The sequence below is a fragment of the Syngnathoides biaculeatus genome, chromosome 18 (assembly GCF_019802595.1).
Source record: "Syngnathoides biaculeatus isolate LvHL_M chromosome 18, ASM1980259v1, whole genome shotgun sequence".
NCBI lineage: Eukaryota > Metazoa > Chordata > Actinopteri > Syngnathiformes > Syngnathidae > Syngnathoides > Syngnathoides biaculeatus.
In genome coordinates this window covers 3,567,247-3,582,554 of record NC_084657.1, presented here as the reverse complement: position 1 = coordinate 3,582,554, position 15,308 = coordinate 3,567,247, and the positions used below count along the sequence as shown (strand labels likewise).

General features: G+C 40.4%; 1 protein-coding gene across 3 annotated transcripts in view; it reads left to right on the top strand.

Moving 5' to 3' along the window:
* Positions 1 to 15,308, top strand: part of med13a (mediator complex subunit 13a) — a 103,612-nt gene that overhangs the window by 77,089 nt on the left and 11,215 nt on the right. For all 3 annotated transcript variants that reach the window (XM_061802645.1, XM_061802646.1, XM_061802644.1), the window contains 8 exons: positions 1,339 to 1,369; positions 1,733 to 1,854; positions 1,967 to 2,057; positions 4,091 to 4,302; positions 5,952 to 6,148; positions 11,883 to 12,802; positions 12,915 to 13,082; positions 14,228 to 14,451. In XM_061802645.1, the coding sequence (XP_061658629.1) occupies positions 1,339 to 1,369; positions 1,733 to 1,854; positions 1,967 to 2,057; positions 4,091 to 4,302; positions 5,952 to 6,148; positions 11,883 to 12,802; positions 12,915 to 13,082; positions 14,228 to 14,451 (1,965 nt within the window). The remainder of the gene's footprint in view (positions 1 to 1,338; positions 1,370 to 1,732; positions 1,855 to 1,966; positions 2,058 to 4,090; positions 4,303 to 5,951; positions 6,149 to 11,882; positions 12,803 to 12,914; positions 13,083 to 14,227; positions 14,452 to 15,308) is intronic.

The window sequence follows — 15,308 nt, the reverse complement described above, 5'->3', positions numbered from 1 at the left end:
AAAGTCATAATTTTGACAGGTTCCCACACAAATCTTCAAAGCAACAGTCCGAGACCACTACCTGCCATTTCTGTAGATATCCATCCAATATTAACTGCTGTTTTTGTTGATGTACCAAAACAATGACTTTTACGTTGTTCATGATTTTTTTTCTTTTTACTAAAGTGGAACGTGACAAATCCTTAAATTCTTAATGCATACCGTATATACATTGTTGATAATAGTGATATTCATCTTGCGATGTGAGATTATGACCTTCTGCACTAGATATAATCTTTGTTGGATTACTTTTTAGAATTTTTATATCAGTTACAATGTGACTGTCAGGTTCCTTACTGTCAGAGTTTTGTTCCAAATACAATTATCTACAAATGAACAAGAATTTAGCTAAGTTCTTTCTATGACCAACAATTGGAATTCAACCACAATGATCAATGGCATTACATATGTTGAGGTGTGACAAGTTAGCGTTATAGGGCTACAATGACTGACAGGAGGGGCAGTGATTATAGCTGTGTTAGAATCATTTCGATTAAGAACAATATAAAGTGATACAGCAGCAAAAATTGTGATAGGATTCATAATTAGTCGGTTGCATTGGGAGTTGCATTATCTTCAAGACTGACCTTCCCTACTTTGGTTTATTGAAGGTGCAAGGTTAAGCAAATAGTGAGGAGCCAAGGCCTCATTTCTACATATATATTGTGGTTCAGGTTTTGCACTTTTGTGGACTGGTCCTTAAAGAGAGACTGATTAAACCCTGTTTTACTCAGAGGAAAAAAAGCCTTGGAGTGCATAATGAAATCGATAGCTAGAACATAACATTCCTGTTCCCTAGCAAGAGCAGTTCAGTGTGTCCACGAACACACACACACACACACACACATGTTGTAAAGGCAAGCCTTCCCTGATATTGACGTCTGGGTGGGAACCTAAGAGGCCATTCCTTGGATCTTGATTTCCCTCTAATCCACACTGGCAACCTCATTTGCCGCAGCAGTGGAACACTGTCCTTTTCCCCTGTTCACGGTTTCTGATATTGTCCGGTATGTTCAGAATTGCTATTGTAGCATTCATTTTTATTCTGATTTGAAACGAAAACCACAAAGTAAATTAAATGTGTTTTCTGTTGAACCGTTTTGTGTATATTGAGTTATGACCACTGATATTTGGTCAAATATCATTTCACTTTTAACAAGCTCTAGGAGGCCCTATCAGATAACCCATTGGTATCATATTACGATACAATAAATTAATATACGGTAATTGGAAGTAATGCTTGTCCTGTTTATGGTTCAATCGAACAATAAACTGTATTATATTTGCACTTTATAACAGGGTGAAGATGGTGGATCGGGTACATCCGATGGTAAGGCAAATTTTTCTATTCCAAGTATCGTCCTTGTTTATTTGCATGACTTGGCTGCTGTTACGAGGACACATAATCACCCGGGTGACCTAAAAATCTTTAAATAACACGACATGTTGATTTTTATTCAGATCTGAGCAACTTGGCAGTAATATTTCAATTTGTACACTGTTGTCAGTATGACCTAATTCACATCTTTTTCCCTTTTTTTTTTTTTTTTTTTTTTTAACTTTTTTCCCCTAGTTTTTGTTTAAACTTCAGGTGTCAGCCACCACAAATAATTACTGGGCACAATTTTGTTTTGTTGTTTACATTTTCAATGTTGCTTTTCTGGATTCTAAAGTCTCAAATGTGTGCATGTAGATCCTCAGCGGGCAGCCTCAAACAATCGCATAGCCTCCACAAGCTTGATCCATGAGACCGACCTGGTGGTTTCCATCAATGACCTTGACAACCTCTTCAACTCGGATGAAGATGAACTGGGGGTTAGTTGGAGAGTGGTGGTATTTGTAACTTTATTTGAGGAAGCCACAGTGAGTTTGGAACGTGTTTTTGTTTGGCACTGTGGTGCTAAAATGCTTTTTTTCTTGTCTACAGCCTGGTTCCAGACGGCTGGTAAATGGAACAGATGAGAAATTTAGCAACAAGGAACCAAAGCCATCTACCTTGGACCCAGTATCCTGCATTAGTAAGAATATTCTATTGTTAAGAGAGCGATGCTTGACACACACAAATTCCATTTTCTGAGGCGCTTATCCTCACAAGAGTCGGGGGAGTGGTGGAGCCTATCCCAGCTATCAGCGGGGTACAAAATGGACCAATGTTCCCTCTAATTTTTTGTTTGTCTGAGCAAACACACGAAGGCCCTGAGTGGTCGGTCCCTTTGACCACTGTGAGCAACATTAGATGTGTGTCATCCATTGACGTTCCATAGCTTATTAAAAAAATCAAAAATACAGTATTTACATTCCCGTCAGAACACTTAGTGAGAAACATTTTAAGTGTTTTTGCAAACCTGCAATGAAAATCTCAAACTTATGTTCTTTAAACTATACAATATTTTTAACATTGATTTTATTTAATTAAATTATTCAAAGGCATAACTTTTGCTGTCACCTTTGTGGTATACTCACGTACTTTGCCATGTGATTGTGAATTTGTTGGACTGACAGCAGAGATGCATTCCTGTTGATGGCTAGGAGAATATTGTCGATAAGAATATGAACTTGCTGTCTGTTTCCATGGGTTCTATTTGTTTACCAGTGTCAGCTCATTCCTTTTCTGTTTTTGGCACTCTCCCCCTTCTCTTGTTGCATGGTTGAAGCTCGGTGGCGGGAACAATAAGGCACGAAGCACCGGTTTGCTGCTCGAAAAGCTTTATTGCCTCTCTTTGAATACTACGCTTCCCCCTTCCACTACTCTACTCACTCACATGTTCATGCACTGCTTTTCTCCTTACTTTTTTTTTCGCTGCACGGTCTTGCGCAGTCCTGCCTCACCCGCATATAGACACAGACGCCTATACACACTGAGCTTGTTGTCAAAATACCCGGAAGAAGACCGTTATCGTTCGAAAAAGAGAACATCTCGATCATTTTCACTGCTTTTTCTTCTTTTCGCACATACTCCGACAGTCATTACGTCTTAAAGAAACAGCATTTCTTTTTTTTCTGCTATTATTATTGAGAATAAACATAAGCAGTGTGTCTAGCTCTTCACTCTCTGTTGCCCAGTCCGGTTTGCTCACCAAACACGGATGGGTAGGCGGCACATAAGGATGCTATCATGGTCAACAACGTTGAAAGGCTGTGTAAGTACGTGTGTAGTGGTTGGATGTAGCAGCAAGTCACCCCTGAATCATTGAATCACATTGCAAAATGGCACAAACTGAATAGTTGTATGTTATACTTTCCATTCAGGTTAGATTTTTATTTTTTGTGCGCAACACAGAATATCTGTGCACAGGGACTACATTAGCAGTGCGCAATTACGCACTCGCGCATCTTAGAAAGAACATTGCCCTGAACAGGTTGCCAGCCAATTGCACAACGCATGAAAACAAACAACCATTCACACCTACAATTACACCTACGGGCAATTTAGAGGCTCCAATTAATGCAAGTTTTTGGAATGTGGGAGGAAAGCAGAGAACCAGGAGAAAACCAACGCAGGCACGGGGAGAAGATGCAAAATCCAGACAGGTAGGGCCGGGAATTGAACACCGGTCCGCAGAACTGTGAGACAGACGCTCGAAAAAATCATGCAACTTGGCACTAGACAATTAAGTTTTTTTAATAAAAGCTAATAGACACGACTTCATTATAATACAGATAATACGGTGCAGTGTTCCCTCAGTGCTCCGTGCTTCACTTTTTGCGACAAGCACGGACCACCTTAAAAAAACTGGAAAATTTGAGGGCAAGTCTTCCCCCAAGTGGCATTCTCTGATTTATCCTTGATCTAACTAATGTGACAAATGTACTGTTATGCATCCTCATTGAAACCTGAAGAGTGAATGACATATTGGTTTGGATCGTTTCTTGTGTGTTTTTCTTTTTATTTTTTTAATATACTAAACTCCCTAATATCTATCTCAGTCAATTTACCTTGGACATGGTTTGCTAGATCATACTAGAGCACAGGTGAAGTTAAGGGAATCTTTTACAATGAATTCATTTCATTTTGTATACTGACTGTGCTGTTTTCGCTCTACCCTTCCAGACTCAGCAGACCTGCACCAGATGTTTCCCACGCCCCCCTCCCTTGAGCAGCACATTATGGGCTACTCACCCATGAATATGTGTAGCAAAGAGTATGGCAGCATGGAGCCCCCTCCTGGTATAACCACACTGGATGGAACGTCATCTCTGGGGGGTCAGTTTAAGATCGAGGTGGAAGAGAGTTTCTGTAGCCCAAAGCCTTCTGAGATCAAGGTGAGCCTTTCGCAAGTTCATATGTTTTATGAGATTGCTGAGAAAATCACAGCTGACTGATCTAATGAGACAAATTTACTATGAGAGCCAATGATGTCATTTGTATTTTATTGTAGTATCGTCTTAGTTTATTTATAGCGAAGGCCCAAATTGGAGAAAGTGACAAAAGATGGGTTAGAGTTCCATTAATTTATTTTCATTGGTTTTGTCCGATTTAGTGTTGTAAATGTGCTGTAGCCTGTCCCAGGTGACTTTGGATGAGAGGCAGGATACATCCTACACTGGTTGGTTGCCAATCGCACGGCACATATAGACAAAAACAAACAAAAAAAACAGAACAAAATGCAACTTTACAAGGAAACACGTTTAGCTTGTTGTTTTTTTTTCTTGACTTTTGGAGTATTTTCATCCGTCCATCCATTTTCTTTGTCGCTTATCCTCACAAGGGTCACAGGGAGTGCTGGAGCCTCTCCCAGGTCTCAACGGGCAGGAGGCGGGGTACACCCTGAACTGGTCGCCAGCCTATTGCGGGGCACATTGAGACAAACAGTCGCACTCACAATCACACCTAGGGGCAATTTAGAGTGTCCAATTAACGTTGCATGTTTTTGGGATGTGGGAGGAAACCGGAGTGCCGGGAGAAAACCCACGCAGGCACGGGGAGAACATGCAAACTCCACACAGGCGGGGCCAGGATTGAACCCAGGTCCTCAGAACTGTGAGGCCAACGCTTTACCAGCTGATCCACCGTGCCGCCACAAAAAAACATTCACACACATAATCACACCTATGAGCAATTTTAGTTTCTAGTGAACCCAAAATGCTCATTTATGGAATGTCGGAGGAAGCCAGTATACCTAAATAAAATCCACAGAAGCATGGGGAGAACATGCAGACTCTACACAAACCTCTGGACTGAGTTATATGAACTCGTAGTACGCAATGTTAGATATAGAATTGTGTAAAATATTTGCCATTTTATTTAACATTTTACTCTTCAGAAACCACGATCTTTTGCAAAGTTGTCAAGGATCATCATGTGTTCTAATATTCTAATCAGGTACAGTGGTACCTCTACTTACGAATGTCTCTAGGTACGAAACACCTCAGTAACTAGTCCCTAGTTACGAAGGAAATTCAGGATATGAAGGGGGTGGGGGGTTGCCGCTGGATTTGCAGCCCCCAATTTCCACCAAATGTATACATCCTGTATCTTGGTTTGTGTGACGCTCCCATTAGCTATCGCCATGCCACTTTCCTGGCATCCCATTGGCTAGGAGGGAGGTCGATCTTTACCTATGATGCACATCCTGTATTTTAGTTTGTGAGGCGCGGAACGGATTTATTTTGTAAATAAAAGTACCACTGTATTAATTTACAACATTGGATATGCTTGTATTGAGAGGAAAAAAGTCTTAATCTTTACTTTTTTTTTTTTTTTTCTTCAGAAATAAAGGAGCTTCTTGATATGACATCTTAGTCATTGGAAAGGGCAGTCAAATACAATTCACATCAACACAATAAATAACTCATTTTAACACGATAAAATGGGTGATAATTATTGCCTGTTCTGGTATACAACTTGATGTATAAAGAAGTTTTCTCTGCAAGTCACGTTAATGCATTACTGTTTTCTGTCGATTTTGCAGGACTATTCATTTGTATACAAGCCAGAGCTGTGCCAGGCATTTGTGGGCTGCTCTATGTTTGCGCCATTAAAGTCATTACCGAGCCAGTGTCTCCCACCTATCAAACTACCAGAGGATTCCATCTACAGACCAAGCTGGACCATGGGCAGGGAGATGCTCAATCCCATGCCTGTCATGTCCATTCTCAACAAAGACGGGTATAGCGCTTCTGTTTCATTTTGTGTTTTATATTTTTGAAGCCTGTACATCCGGGGTGCTCAATGCATCGCTGGTCAATCGCGAGGCAGTTTTGGTCGATGGCAACGGCGTGCCGCGAGGGGGGGGGGGGGGGGGGAGGCATCAGACGTTTTTTTCTGACCTTTAGCTCACCGCGCATGTGCAAACGACGACACTACAGGAAAACATGCTAGTCAGCAAGTTCCCCCCTATTTTAACCCCTCGCTTAAGAAATCTTAGCAAACATGAGTATGCATGCTGGAGCAAAGAAGACAAAAACGTATTACTTTCATTCAGAATGGGAGGAACACTTTTTTTCACGATGTCATTTTCGAAGTGCGTTTGCCTCATCTGCCAGTGTATTGAAATGTGGAACGACATTGTTAAACTGTTCACGGAAAATACGACGCCAAGATTCCACCGAAAAGCAAGCTGAGATTGAGAAAAGTGGACGAACTAAAATCCCATTTGGTCACTTTTCACACAATATAGTTCAACAGCGAAAGCCACGACTGAAGCATCGTTCCGCTGGTTCGTCACATCATCATTAATAACAAGAAATCCTTCCAAGACAGAGAGAGATGGTAAAAGAGGCATCGCTGACTCATTGTTCTGATCTTTTAAAAATAAGGCGGAAATATTATCTTCAATAAAATCTATGCAGCTGTAAAGGAGTACAGTTACATGGTGCTGTGAAGCCATGGCTGATGTGTGGAAGAACATCTCAGATTGTGAGTGTTTCTCACTGCAGTTTCAAGAATCCACTGATGTTAGTGACACAGGCCAGGTGTGCATTTTCATTCGTATGGAGTTTAGTGATCATCAACATGAACACAGATAGTTACAAAAAATGTTTATGGTAAATTATGTTGTTGTGCAATATTGGCTCATACAGTTGTGCAAGCACAAACATACATTTACACATAGAGAATCCTCAATATACTTGAAAATAAATCTGTTTTGCATTTTTGTAGTGGGTGGATGTTTGTGGCTTGGTCATTGTATTTCATTATTGGTCGTTCTTAAAAAAAAAAAAAAAAAAACCTCTGCCCCCCCCCCCCACTCACCACCCCCACCACCACCGGTCAATTGCGAGAGACTGGCTGCTTGAAAAGTAGGCCTTGTGGTAAAAATGTCTGAGCACCCCTGCTGTACTTAAAGACTTTATTACAAGAAAATATTTATTGGTACACTGCTCACAAATAGAGTAAATTGCTGACATAAGTCAAGTCAGCACCAAGTCTCAGTGTTTTTCAATTCAAGTTAAAAACTCTTTAGCACACTTCTTTAACATTTTTTTCCTATGCAAATGATTGTTTTAGAATATTTCCACTTTTAAATGATCCTTTTTCTGGGACACAATGACGACATGCATTCAGGCAGGGATACAAACTAGTCCGAAGCGCCTTGATATGATAATGAATACATTGTATCGCAGATCAGATTTTTGTGTGCAGAGCATATGTCGCAGTTTAGCATATTGTTTTGTTTAAAACACCTTCTGTTCAACGTCTTGATATTGCAAGTTGCGTCTCTCACACTGGCACTATAAATTTATAAAGACACCCTACAATTTTCTGCACCTTTTCACTGTCAGGGTAGCTGTTGCCAAAGTCTTTGAAAGAAAGCGCACATCAAATAAATGCAGTCAAGGGAAAATAGATTTTAACATCATAAATGCTACATAAAAGAAAAATCATTACATTAGTGGTTCTCAACGCCTTGGTCTACTGACCAGTACCAGCCTGTAGGTGAGGCTTGATGAGTACCAGCCTATGCATCATCATAATTTTTGCACATGACAACCCTCGCATGCATACCTGAATGAATACATACATACACAGAAGGTGTATTAGATTAATCTTAATCTAATTGACCTCGGTTAACTGAGGAGCACTTAGCTATATTGTTATTCACATCTCACACTAATAGCTCAGCATTCTAGTCTTCGAATGCACAATGATGTCTTTTTCATAGATCTAAAACGCAGCCGTTACTTTAGTCACTGCTCATATTGACTTACTCGCCCAGTGAACCGTCTTTGTGACTCAAGCCACTGCCATCTGTGTCACCACAATCATCCAAATCACTTAGATCACTTGATCCGAAATAGAATCACGCAGATTTTTTTTTTTTTTAAATGAATGCCATGAGTGGGATTGAATGTTAATCGGTTATTTCTAATATGTGGTATGTGTTGTGTTGCTGTGCAATTTGAATTTACTTGAATTGCACTGTATTCGTCTCTCCCCAAACACTTGTTATCAAGACTGTGCAATTTCCCAGGCAAAGCTACCACAGGTGCTTCAGGGAACTTTGAGTAAAAGCCACCCGGGGAAAGCTCTATTACTATGTCAGAATTTGATATAGTTGACCACAAAACTGTAGAGAAAGCTGTTCAGCAGCTGAAACCATCAACGACTTGTCTTGACTAAGCATCTGTCTTTTTCTAAACTATTGTGAAATCAGTGCTAGCTGATTTACAACAAATAATCAAGAGCTCCCTTCAGTCTTGGGAGTTTCCTAAAGCTCTTAAAGTAGCTGCTGTTAAGCCTCTTCTAAAAAACAGAGCACTGGATGATTCCGTGTGAGCAAGATATAGACCCATCTCTAATTTCCCTCTCATAGCCAAGATTGTTGTTATTTTTAATCAACCCAGCAAGTTCTTTGATTAAAATGGACTTTTTGACAAATTTCAATCCGGTTTTCAAACTTATCACAGTATAAAATCTGCTTTTATCAAAGTGCTAAATGATATAAGATTGAATAATGACTGAAGACTAAATACTGAATCTCAGTACAGGTTTTGATCCCGTAGATTGCAATATACTGCTAAACAGCTTGGAAAAATGGGTAGAACTAAATGGAACGGTCCTTAAATTGTCCAGGTCCTACCTGGAGGAAATGAGCTACTTTGTAACCATTCGAAGTGCTTAATCTCAACAAGTACCAGTGACAAGGGTCAGTTCTTGGACCCCTTCTGTTCAACTTGTATATGCTACCCTTGGGTCAAATTTTCCAGAACTTTAGTTTTGACTGTCATAACTATTCAGATGACACACAGTTATATGTAGAAGTGTCTCCAGATTACTACAGTTCAAATGAGGTATTGTGCCACTGTCTGAAGCAGATAAATATCTGAGCCAAAATTTCCTTAAACTAAACCACAACAAAATTGATTGCTATTCGTAAATACCTGGACTCACTATCTTTAAAAAGCAAAGACCACCTCCGAAAACCTTGGTGTTCTGATAGATTCCGAACTGACCTTCGACAGTCATATCAAATCAATTACGAAAACTGGAAGAACATATCGAGAGTGAAGGCTTGCATGCGTCCAGCCGACCAGGAGAAGCTCATCTGTGGTTTTATTTGAAGTAGACTTGACTATTGTAATGGTTTTCTGACTGGGCTCCCCAAAAAGAGCATTAAACAGCTGTAGCTCGTTCAGAATGCTGAAGCTCGGATTGTGACCAGAAAAAAAGAGCATATAACACCAATTCTAAAGTGTTTGGACTGACTCCCAATCAGTTTTAAAATAGATTTGAGAGTTGTGCTGCTGGTCTATAAATCACTAAATGGTTTAGGTCCTGAATACACGAAAGAAATGCTAATGGAATACACACCTGGTATGGATCTGGAATCGATTTACTCAGGTCTAATAATGGAGTGGAGAGTTCAAAGCAACCATGGTGAATCAGCATATGCTGTTAAAAAAAAAAAAGGTATAAATGCCAGCAGAGGTGACGTCAGCCCCAAGTGTGAGTGTTTTCAAATCCAGAATAAAACCTTTTTTTTCCTCATGCGTTTTAGAGGACTTCCAGTTTTCAGTGATTATTTCTTCCACTAAAAGCTGTTTTAATTGTTTTGAATGCTTTTAATCATGTAAAGGACATTGAGTTCCCTTGTGTATAAAATGCGTTATACAAATAAATTTGCTCTGCTTTGGTATTGCGTAGCGTTGAAATATAAAATCTGTTATTTATAAACAACGTTTGTGGAAATATTGAGAGCAGGACTTAACATAACCGTAATATTCTGGTTTATCAATAGGGTATTATGTGTAAAACGTAATTTTTCCCTTCTGGTTTCATAACTTCTAGAAATTTGTCTAATTTTAGAGTACACAGGGCCGTCGTTTGTGATGTCGTTATATGGTGCCCATGTAACCCAAAGGTGTATGCAAGTTACCATAGCATTTGTCGATCACTAAACTACATTAGTGTAATTTTCATTTCACTAATCAAAAAGGTCATATGCAGTATATACACAATACAATAAAAATAATGACGAAAAATAAATTAATACAATATATATCATGTGCAAATATATCCAAAAATAGAATAAAAATAAAGTAGTAAATGAGCAGTAAATGAGCATGCATTCTTGTGCCACCTGGCAACCTAAAGAAATTAGTCTGTGTGGCGTTCTCACAGCAACTGTTTGTACCAATGTAAACCAAGGACCGCCTGTAGTGGTCTCCTCTGCTGAGCTGTGCAGGGAGAGGAAAATGTCTGCACTTTGAACAACCTGGCCAGCAGCCAAATAATCATACCTAACAATCTTGTAACAATGTGTAGGTGCTGCCTTTGAGATCATGTCCCGTCGTGAACGTGTCCTGGCTGCGGTAATGCTGGGACTTCCTTGGAACGGGCCGGTGCCAGATGTTGTTGCTCTACATACAGCTGGGGGAAACAATGAGCTCCCTCACTCTCCAACAGCTTCCTCACAGTTGGTCGCCAGCCAAAAAATAAGCCTTACCTCAGAGGGGCACTTGAGGAAATGTTTATAGAACATCTCTCACAGAACATATTTCTCGGGTATTTTATAATTTTTTTTTTAGTTTTGTGTGGCGGCTTCCATAGTTCTCAGGGGGACTACGCTGACTTGCGCTGCTTGCAATAACATATGGGAGCTAGTTTGCCAAAAGCACAGTAATCAGTGTTACCAACTTATTGATATGTAGACTTTGACTTTTGTGATTTCTCTACCGACTAGTTTTCAAAGCGATTTATGACTTGAATTGTCGCTAAGGAACACTGAATTAAGATGAATAATTTTCACATCCTTTCACCTCTGACATGACAAAAACATGCTTATATATGCTTTTAAAAAATATGTCATTTTTCAACATGTTGGAAACTTTTGAACCATGGAATGTGTTTTCTAGCTGCAAATATTTTACATTTACATTGTCTTGTCTTTCGTGTACTCATCTACATGAGAAACAAGTATTTGACAAATACCCTGCACTAGTAGCCAGTCAGTAACTGCGCACATACAGACAAGCAAATATTCACACTCACATTCATGCGTCCACGTGGAGAACGTCCAAATCCACATTTGGTTCAAATGTTAAAACTATTAACTTCCATTCCTGAAACATAAAATAATGTTTTAGCAGTTGAATCTTATGATCGATTAATGGGAATTCCACCGAGAGGCTCAAATTACTGTATCAATATGAAATATATGTATCTCAATTCTGTTCAGAATGATATGGAAGCTCACTGAAATTCTGCATTCTGCTTCATGATGCCAGATGGTCTGTTTAAGAGAAATGGGCAAATAAATGTTATCCACTGTACTATATATAATGTTCTAAAATAGCAATATAATTGCCTGCATTACCTTTCATTACTTTCCATTTTGCTAAACACCTTATCAGCTGGGTTACAATTTTCATAGAACCCTTTTCTCTCTCTCTTCTCCCAGTAACATCCCAAGTGTGGGAAGCGCTATGGACCAGGACTACAACCAGACCTACACCCCGCAAACTCACACACCCTTCATGTCCAACAGCGCTCCACCAAGTAACAGCGGCACTGGTATCCTGCCTTCCCCCGCCACCCCACGTTTTTCAGCCCCTACCCCACGTACGCCACGCACGCCACGTACACCTCGAGGCCCCTCGAGTGTTCAGGGCTCTCTCAAGTATGAAAACTCGGACCTTTACTCACCAGCCTCCACGCCCTCTACCTGCCGTCCGCTAAACTCAGTGGAACCGGCCACCGTTCCTTCCATCCCAGAGGCTCATAGCCTCTACGTCACCCTCATTCTCTCTGAATCAGTCATGAACCTCTTCAAGGACTGCAACTTTGACAGTTGCTGCATCTGCGTATGTAACATGAACATCAAAGGAGCAGACGTCGGCGTGTACCTCAGTGACCCCATCAGCGAGGCCCAGGAAGCCTGCAGCTGCGGGTTCAGTGCTGTCGTCAACAGGCGGTATGGCAATGGCTCAGGCCTCTTCCTAGAGGATGAGCTGGATATCATCGGCCGTGGTTCTGACATCAGTCGCGAGGCAGAAAGACGTTTTGAGGAGCTGCGGCTCTCCTCACTGGATAGAAGCGCAATTGGGAGGGGAGACGGTGTCCCGGATGAACTGATTCTGCTACTGCAGGATCAGTGTACCAACCCTTTTTCACCTGTTTTGGGCCTGGATGACATAGTCACACGTGGAGTGAAGGGGGGCCCTGTGCCACCCTGTGTTCGTGTGGAAGAGAGGGATTTTCACAGTGACTGCTACATGGCCCTGGAGCACGGCAGGCAGTTCATGGACAACATGTCTGGTGGAAAGGTGGATGAGGCGCTCGTGAAAAGCACTTGTCTGCATCACTGGTCCAGAAAAAATGGTAAGACATTGTAAATTGTTTGCGTGATCGAATAGCAACACATATTTTGCTTGATTTTTTTTTTTTTTTTTGTCCAAAAGAAGAATTGTCCTGATTTTTCTCTGTTCCACAGCAGTGGATGTTAGTGCGCTGTGCTCTCAGGATGTGCTCCGAGTTTTGATGTCCCTTCAGCCTGTGCTCCAAGATGCCATCCAGAAGAAAAGGACTGTGCGGTCATGGGGTGTTCAGGGCCCACTTACCTGGCAGCAGTTTCACAAGATGGCTGGACGGGGCTCATACGGTAAATGAGTCATTGTGATGATGAATAGTAGTTATTCCTAAGGAATGTAATGCCGAAATTATGCTAGGAATCTTGACTCTTGGAACCAAGTTTTTGGACTGCCATTTATTAAAAGCAGCATCCTGCTGTTAAGCGTATATTTAATTTATTTAAAGAGGAAATATTACTGTAACAAGACTTTAAGGTTGCTGAAAGCCACCACAACCTCAGGCACTGAGCAATCAACCTTCAAGTCCTCCAAAAATAGTATGCCCCTCTTCACCTACCTGTTACCAATATGCACCGCCATTGTCCATATACTGTGAAAAAGGAAGTCTCAAAAGCAACAACAGTTACTCCAGTCACACTTTATTATAGTGCTGGAGTTTATGTAAAATTGCGGGAAAAATGAGACAAGTCTTCATTGGTGAAATAAATAATACAAATAAATCTAAATGTAATACAATTATGAGTGAAAGGACAATAAGCATCCGGTTTTGTTGTTGTTTTACATGCGCACACACTCATTCAGAAGTCTGCTGAAGTAAGACATGACACATAGTGCAAATCAAATTTTATCCAATACACAAGTGAGAGCAATTTAATACTGTACTGGTAATACTCCGTACCACAGTGACCACTGTATTATTTGACACCCATTGTGCCCAGCGGTGTAAATGGTTGTCTGTCGTTTGCGTAATTAAATATATGATACCAATATTATGCCTGCTAATATGACAATTGAGTTGGATGTGTTTGAAAATTTGCTGTTCGTGAACTTGTGTTTCCAACTAGTGTTTGTTGGAATGGATTAAGTAGCTTTTGGAGAAAATGAACGATCTGGTTGGGTGAATCTCTTTTTTTTTCCCCATGCTCTGAGTTACTGTTTCAGTGCCAATGTCTGATTCAGGATAATAATGTTGCACAGCAGTTATCCCATACTACAGGTCTACATTGTCTTGTAACACAACGTCTTTCGAGTCTGGTTGCAAGGGGCAAAGGGCATTCATTTTGACTTAATGATCAAGTCATTCCCATTCCTAAATGTGACTTTCTAAACTGATTCACGTGAGGGAATAAAATAGAAAGCTGGTAAATTGTCACACTCTCATTGGTTTTTTTCCTTCTCTCTTTGGTGATTCGTCTATCCTGTTTCGCTGTCGCAGGCACAGATGAGTCCCCTGAGCCACTGCCCATCCCCACTTTCCTAGTGGGTTATGAGTATGACTTTGTGGTGCTATCTCCCTTTTGTTTACCATACTGGGAGAAGCTGCTGCTGGATCCCTTTGGCTCCCAGCGGGACGTCGGGTATTTGGTTGTCTGTCCTGACAACGAGGCTCTTCTCAGCGGTGCAAAGAGCCTCTTCAGGGACCTCACAGCTGTTTATGAGGTAGAGAAAGATGAAACGCTATTGTGTTTATACGAGAAACATTTATTTACTAATCTCTTTTCATGCTTCTCGCTGTTGTACAAAAAAAAAATGGAGTTTCCCATCTCTATAAAGTCAAACTAGTCATTGTTTTTATAAACTACTGTACTGGTAATACAATGCATCAACTTTTGTTTTTGTCATTTAATTTTTCACTAGGATCTTATCGTGTTGATGTGTTTCCCAGAACATGCCAATTATTGTTAGGGTTGAAGTCTGGACTCAATTAATAATTCATTGACACTTGAAAAAATGAAATAAATAACATAATGAAAAAAAAAAAATCATTCTCAATTAAGATTGTCATCCAACCTTTGGTCTAAATTTAAAACTTGTCCTTATTTTGTAATCCATTGCGCAATCTGGTAGCCAGCTTGTTTGGGATTTGCAAACATCAGTAGCTCTCCATGTCAGAACATGACACATTTAAAAGATTTTACCTTGTCTGGAACATGCTGGACAATTTGCGCAGATTGTTTCCTTTCCTTTTCTTGATTTGCTCTTAAATTCTCCCAGTATGAATAACTCATTCAGTCTAAATAATCAGGCCAACAATTTGTTCTTAGTCAGCATTACCGGTAGAATACTAAAATCTGTCCTGCGAAGACAAAAATAACACGTTATATTAGATCTAATATCTTCACCGACTTAGATCACATGGTCCTACTTCGACCCAGTGCTAGCATCATCCATCTTGTATGCTGTGGTCAGATGGGACTGCAGACAAACGTTGCATAAGCAAACTAGTTGGCGTCTCAGCTCTCGTCCCTCATGACCACCTCACGTAAAACCACACAGCACACTGTTGCTTTTTAAGC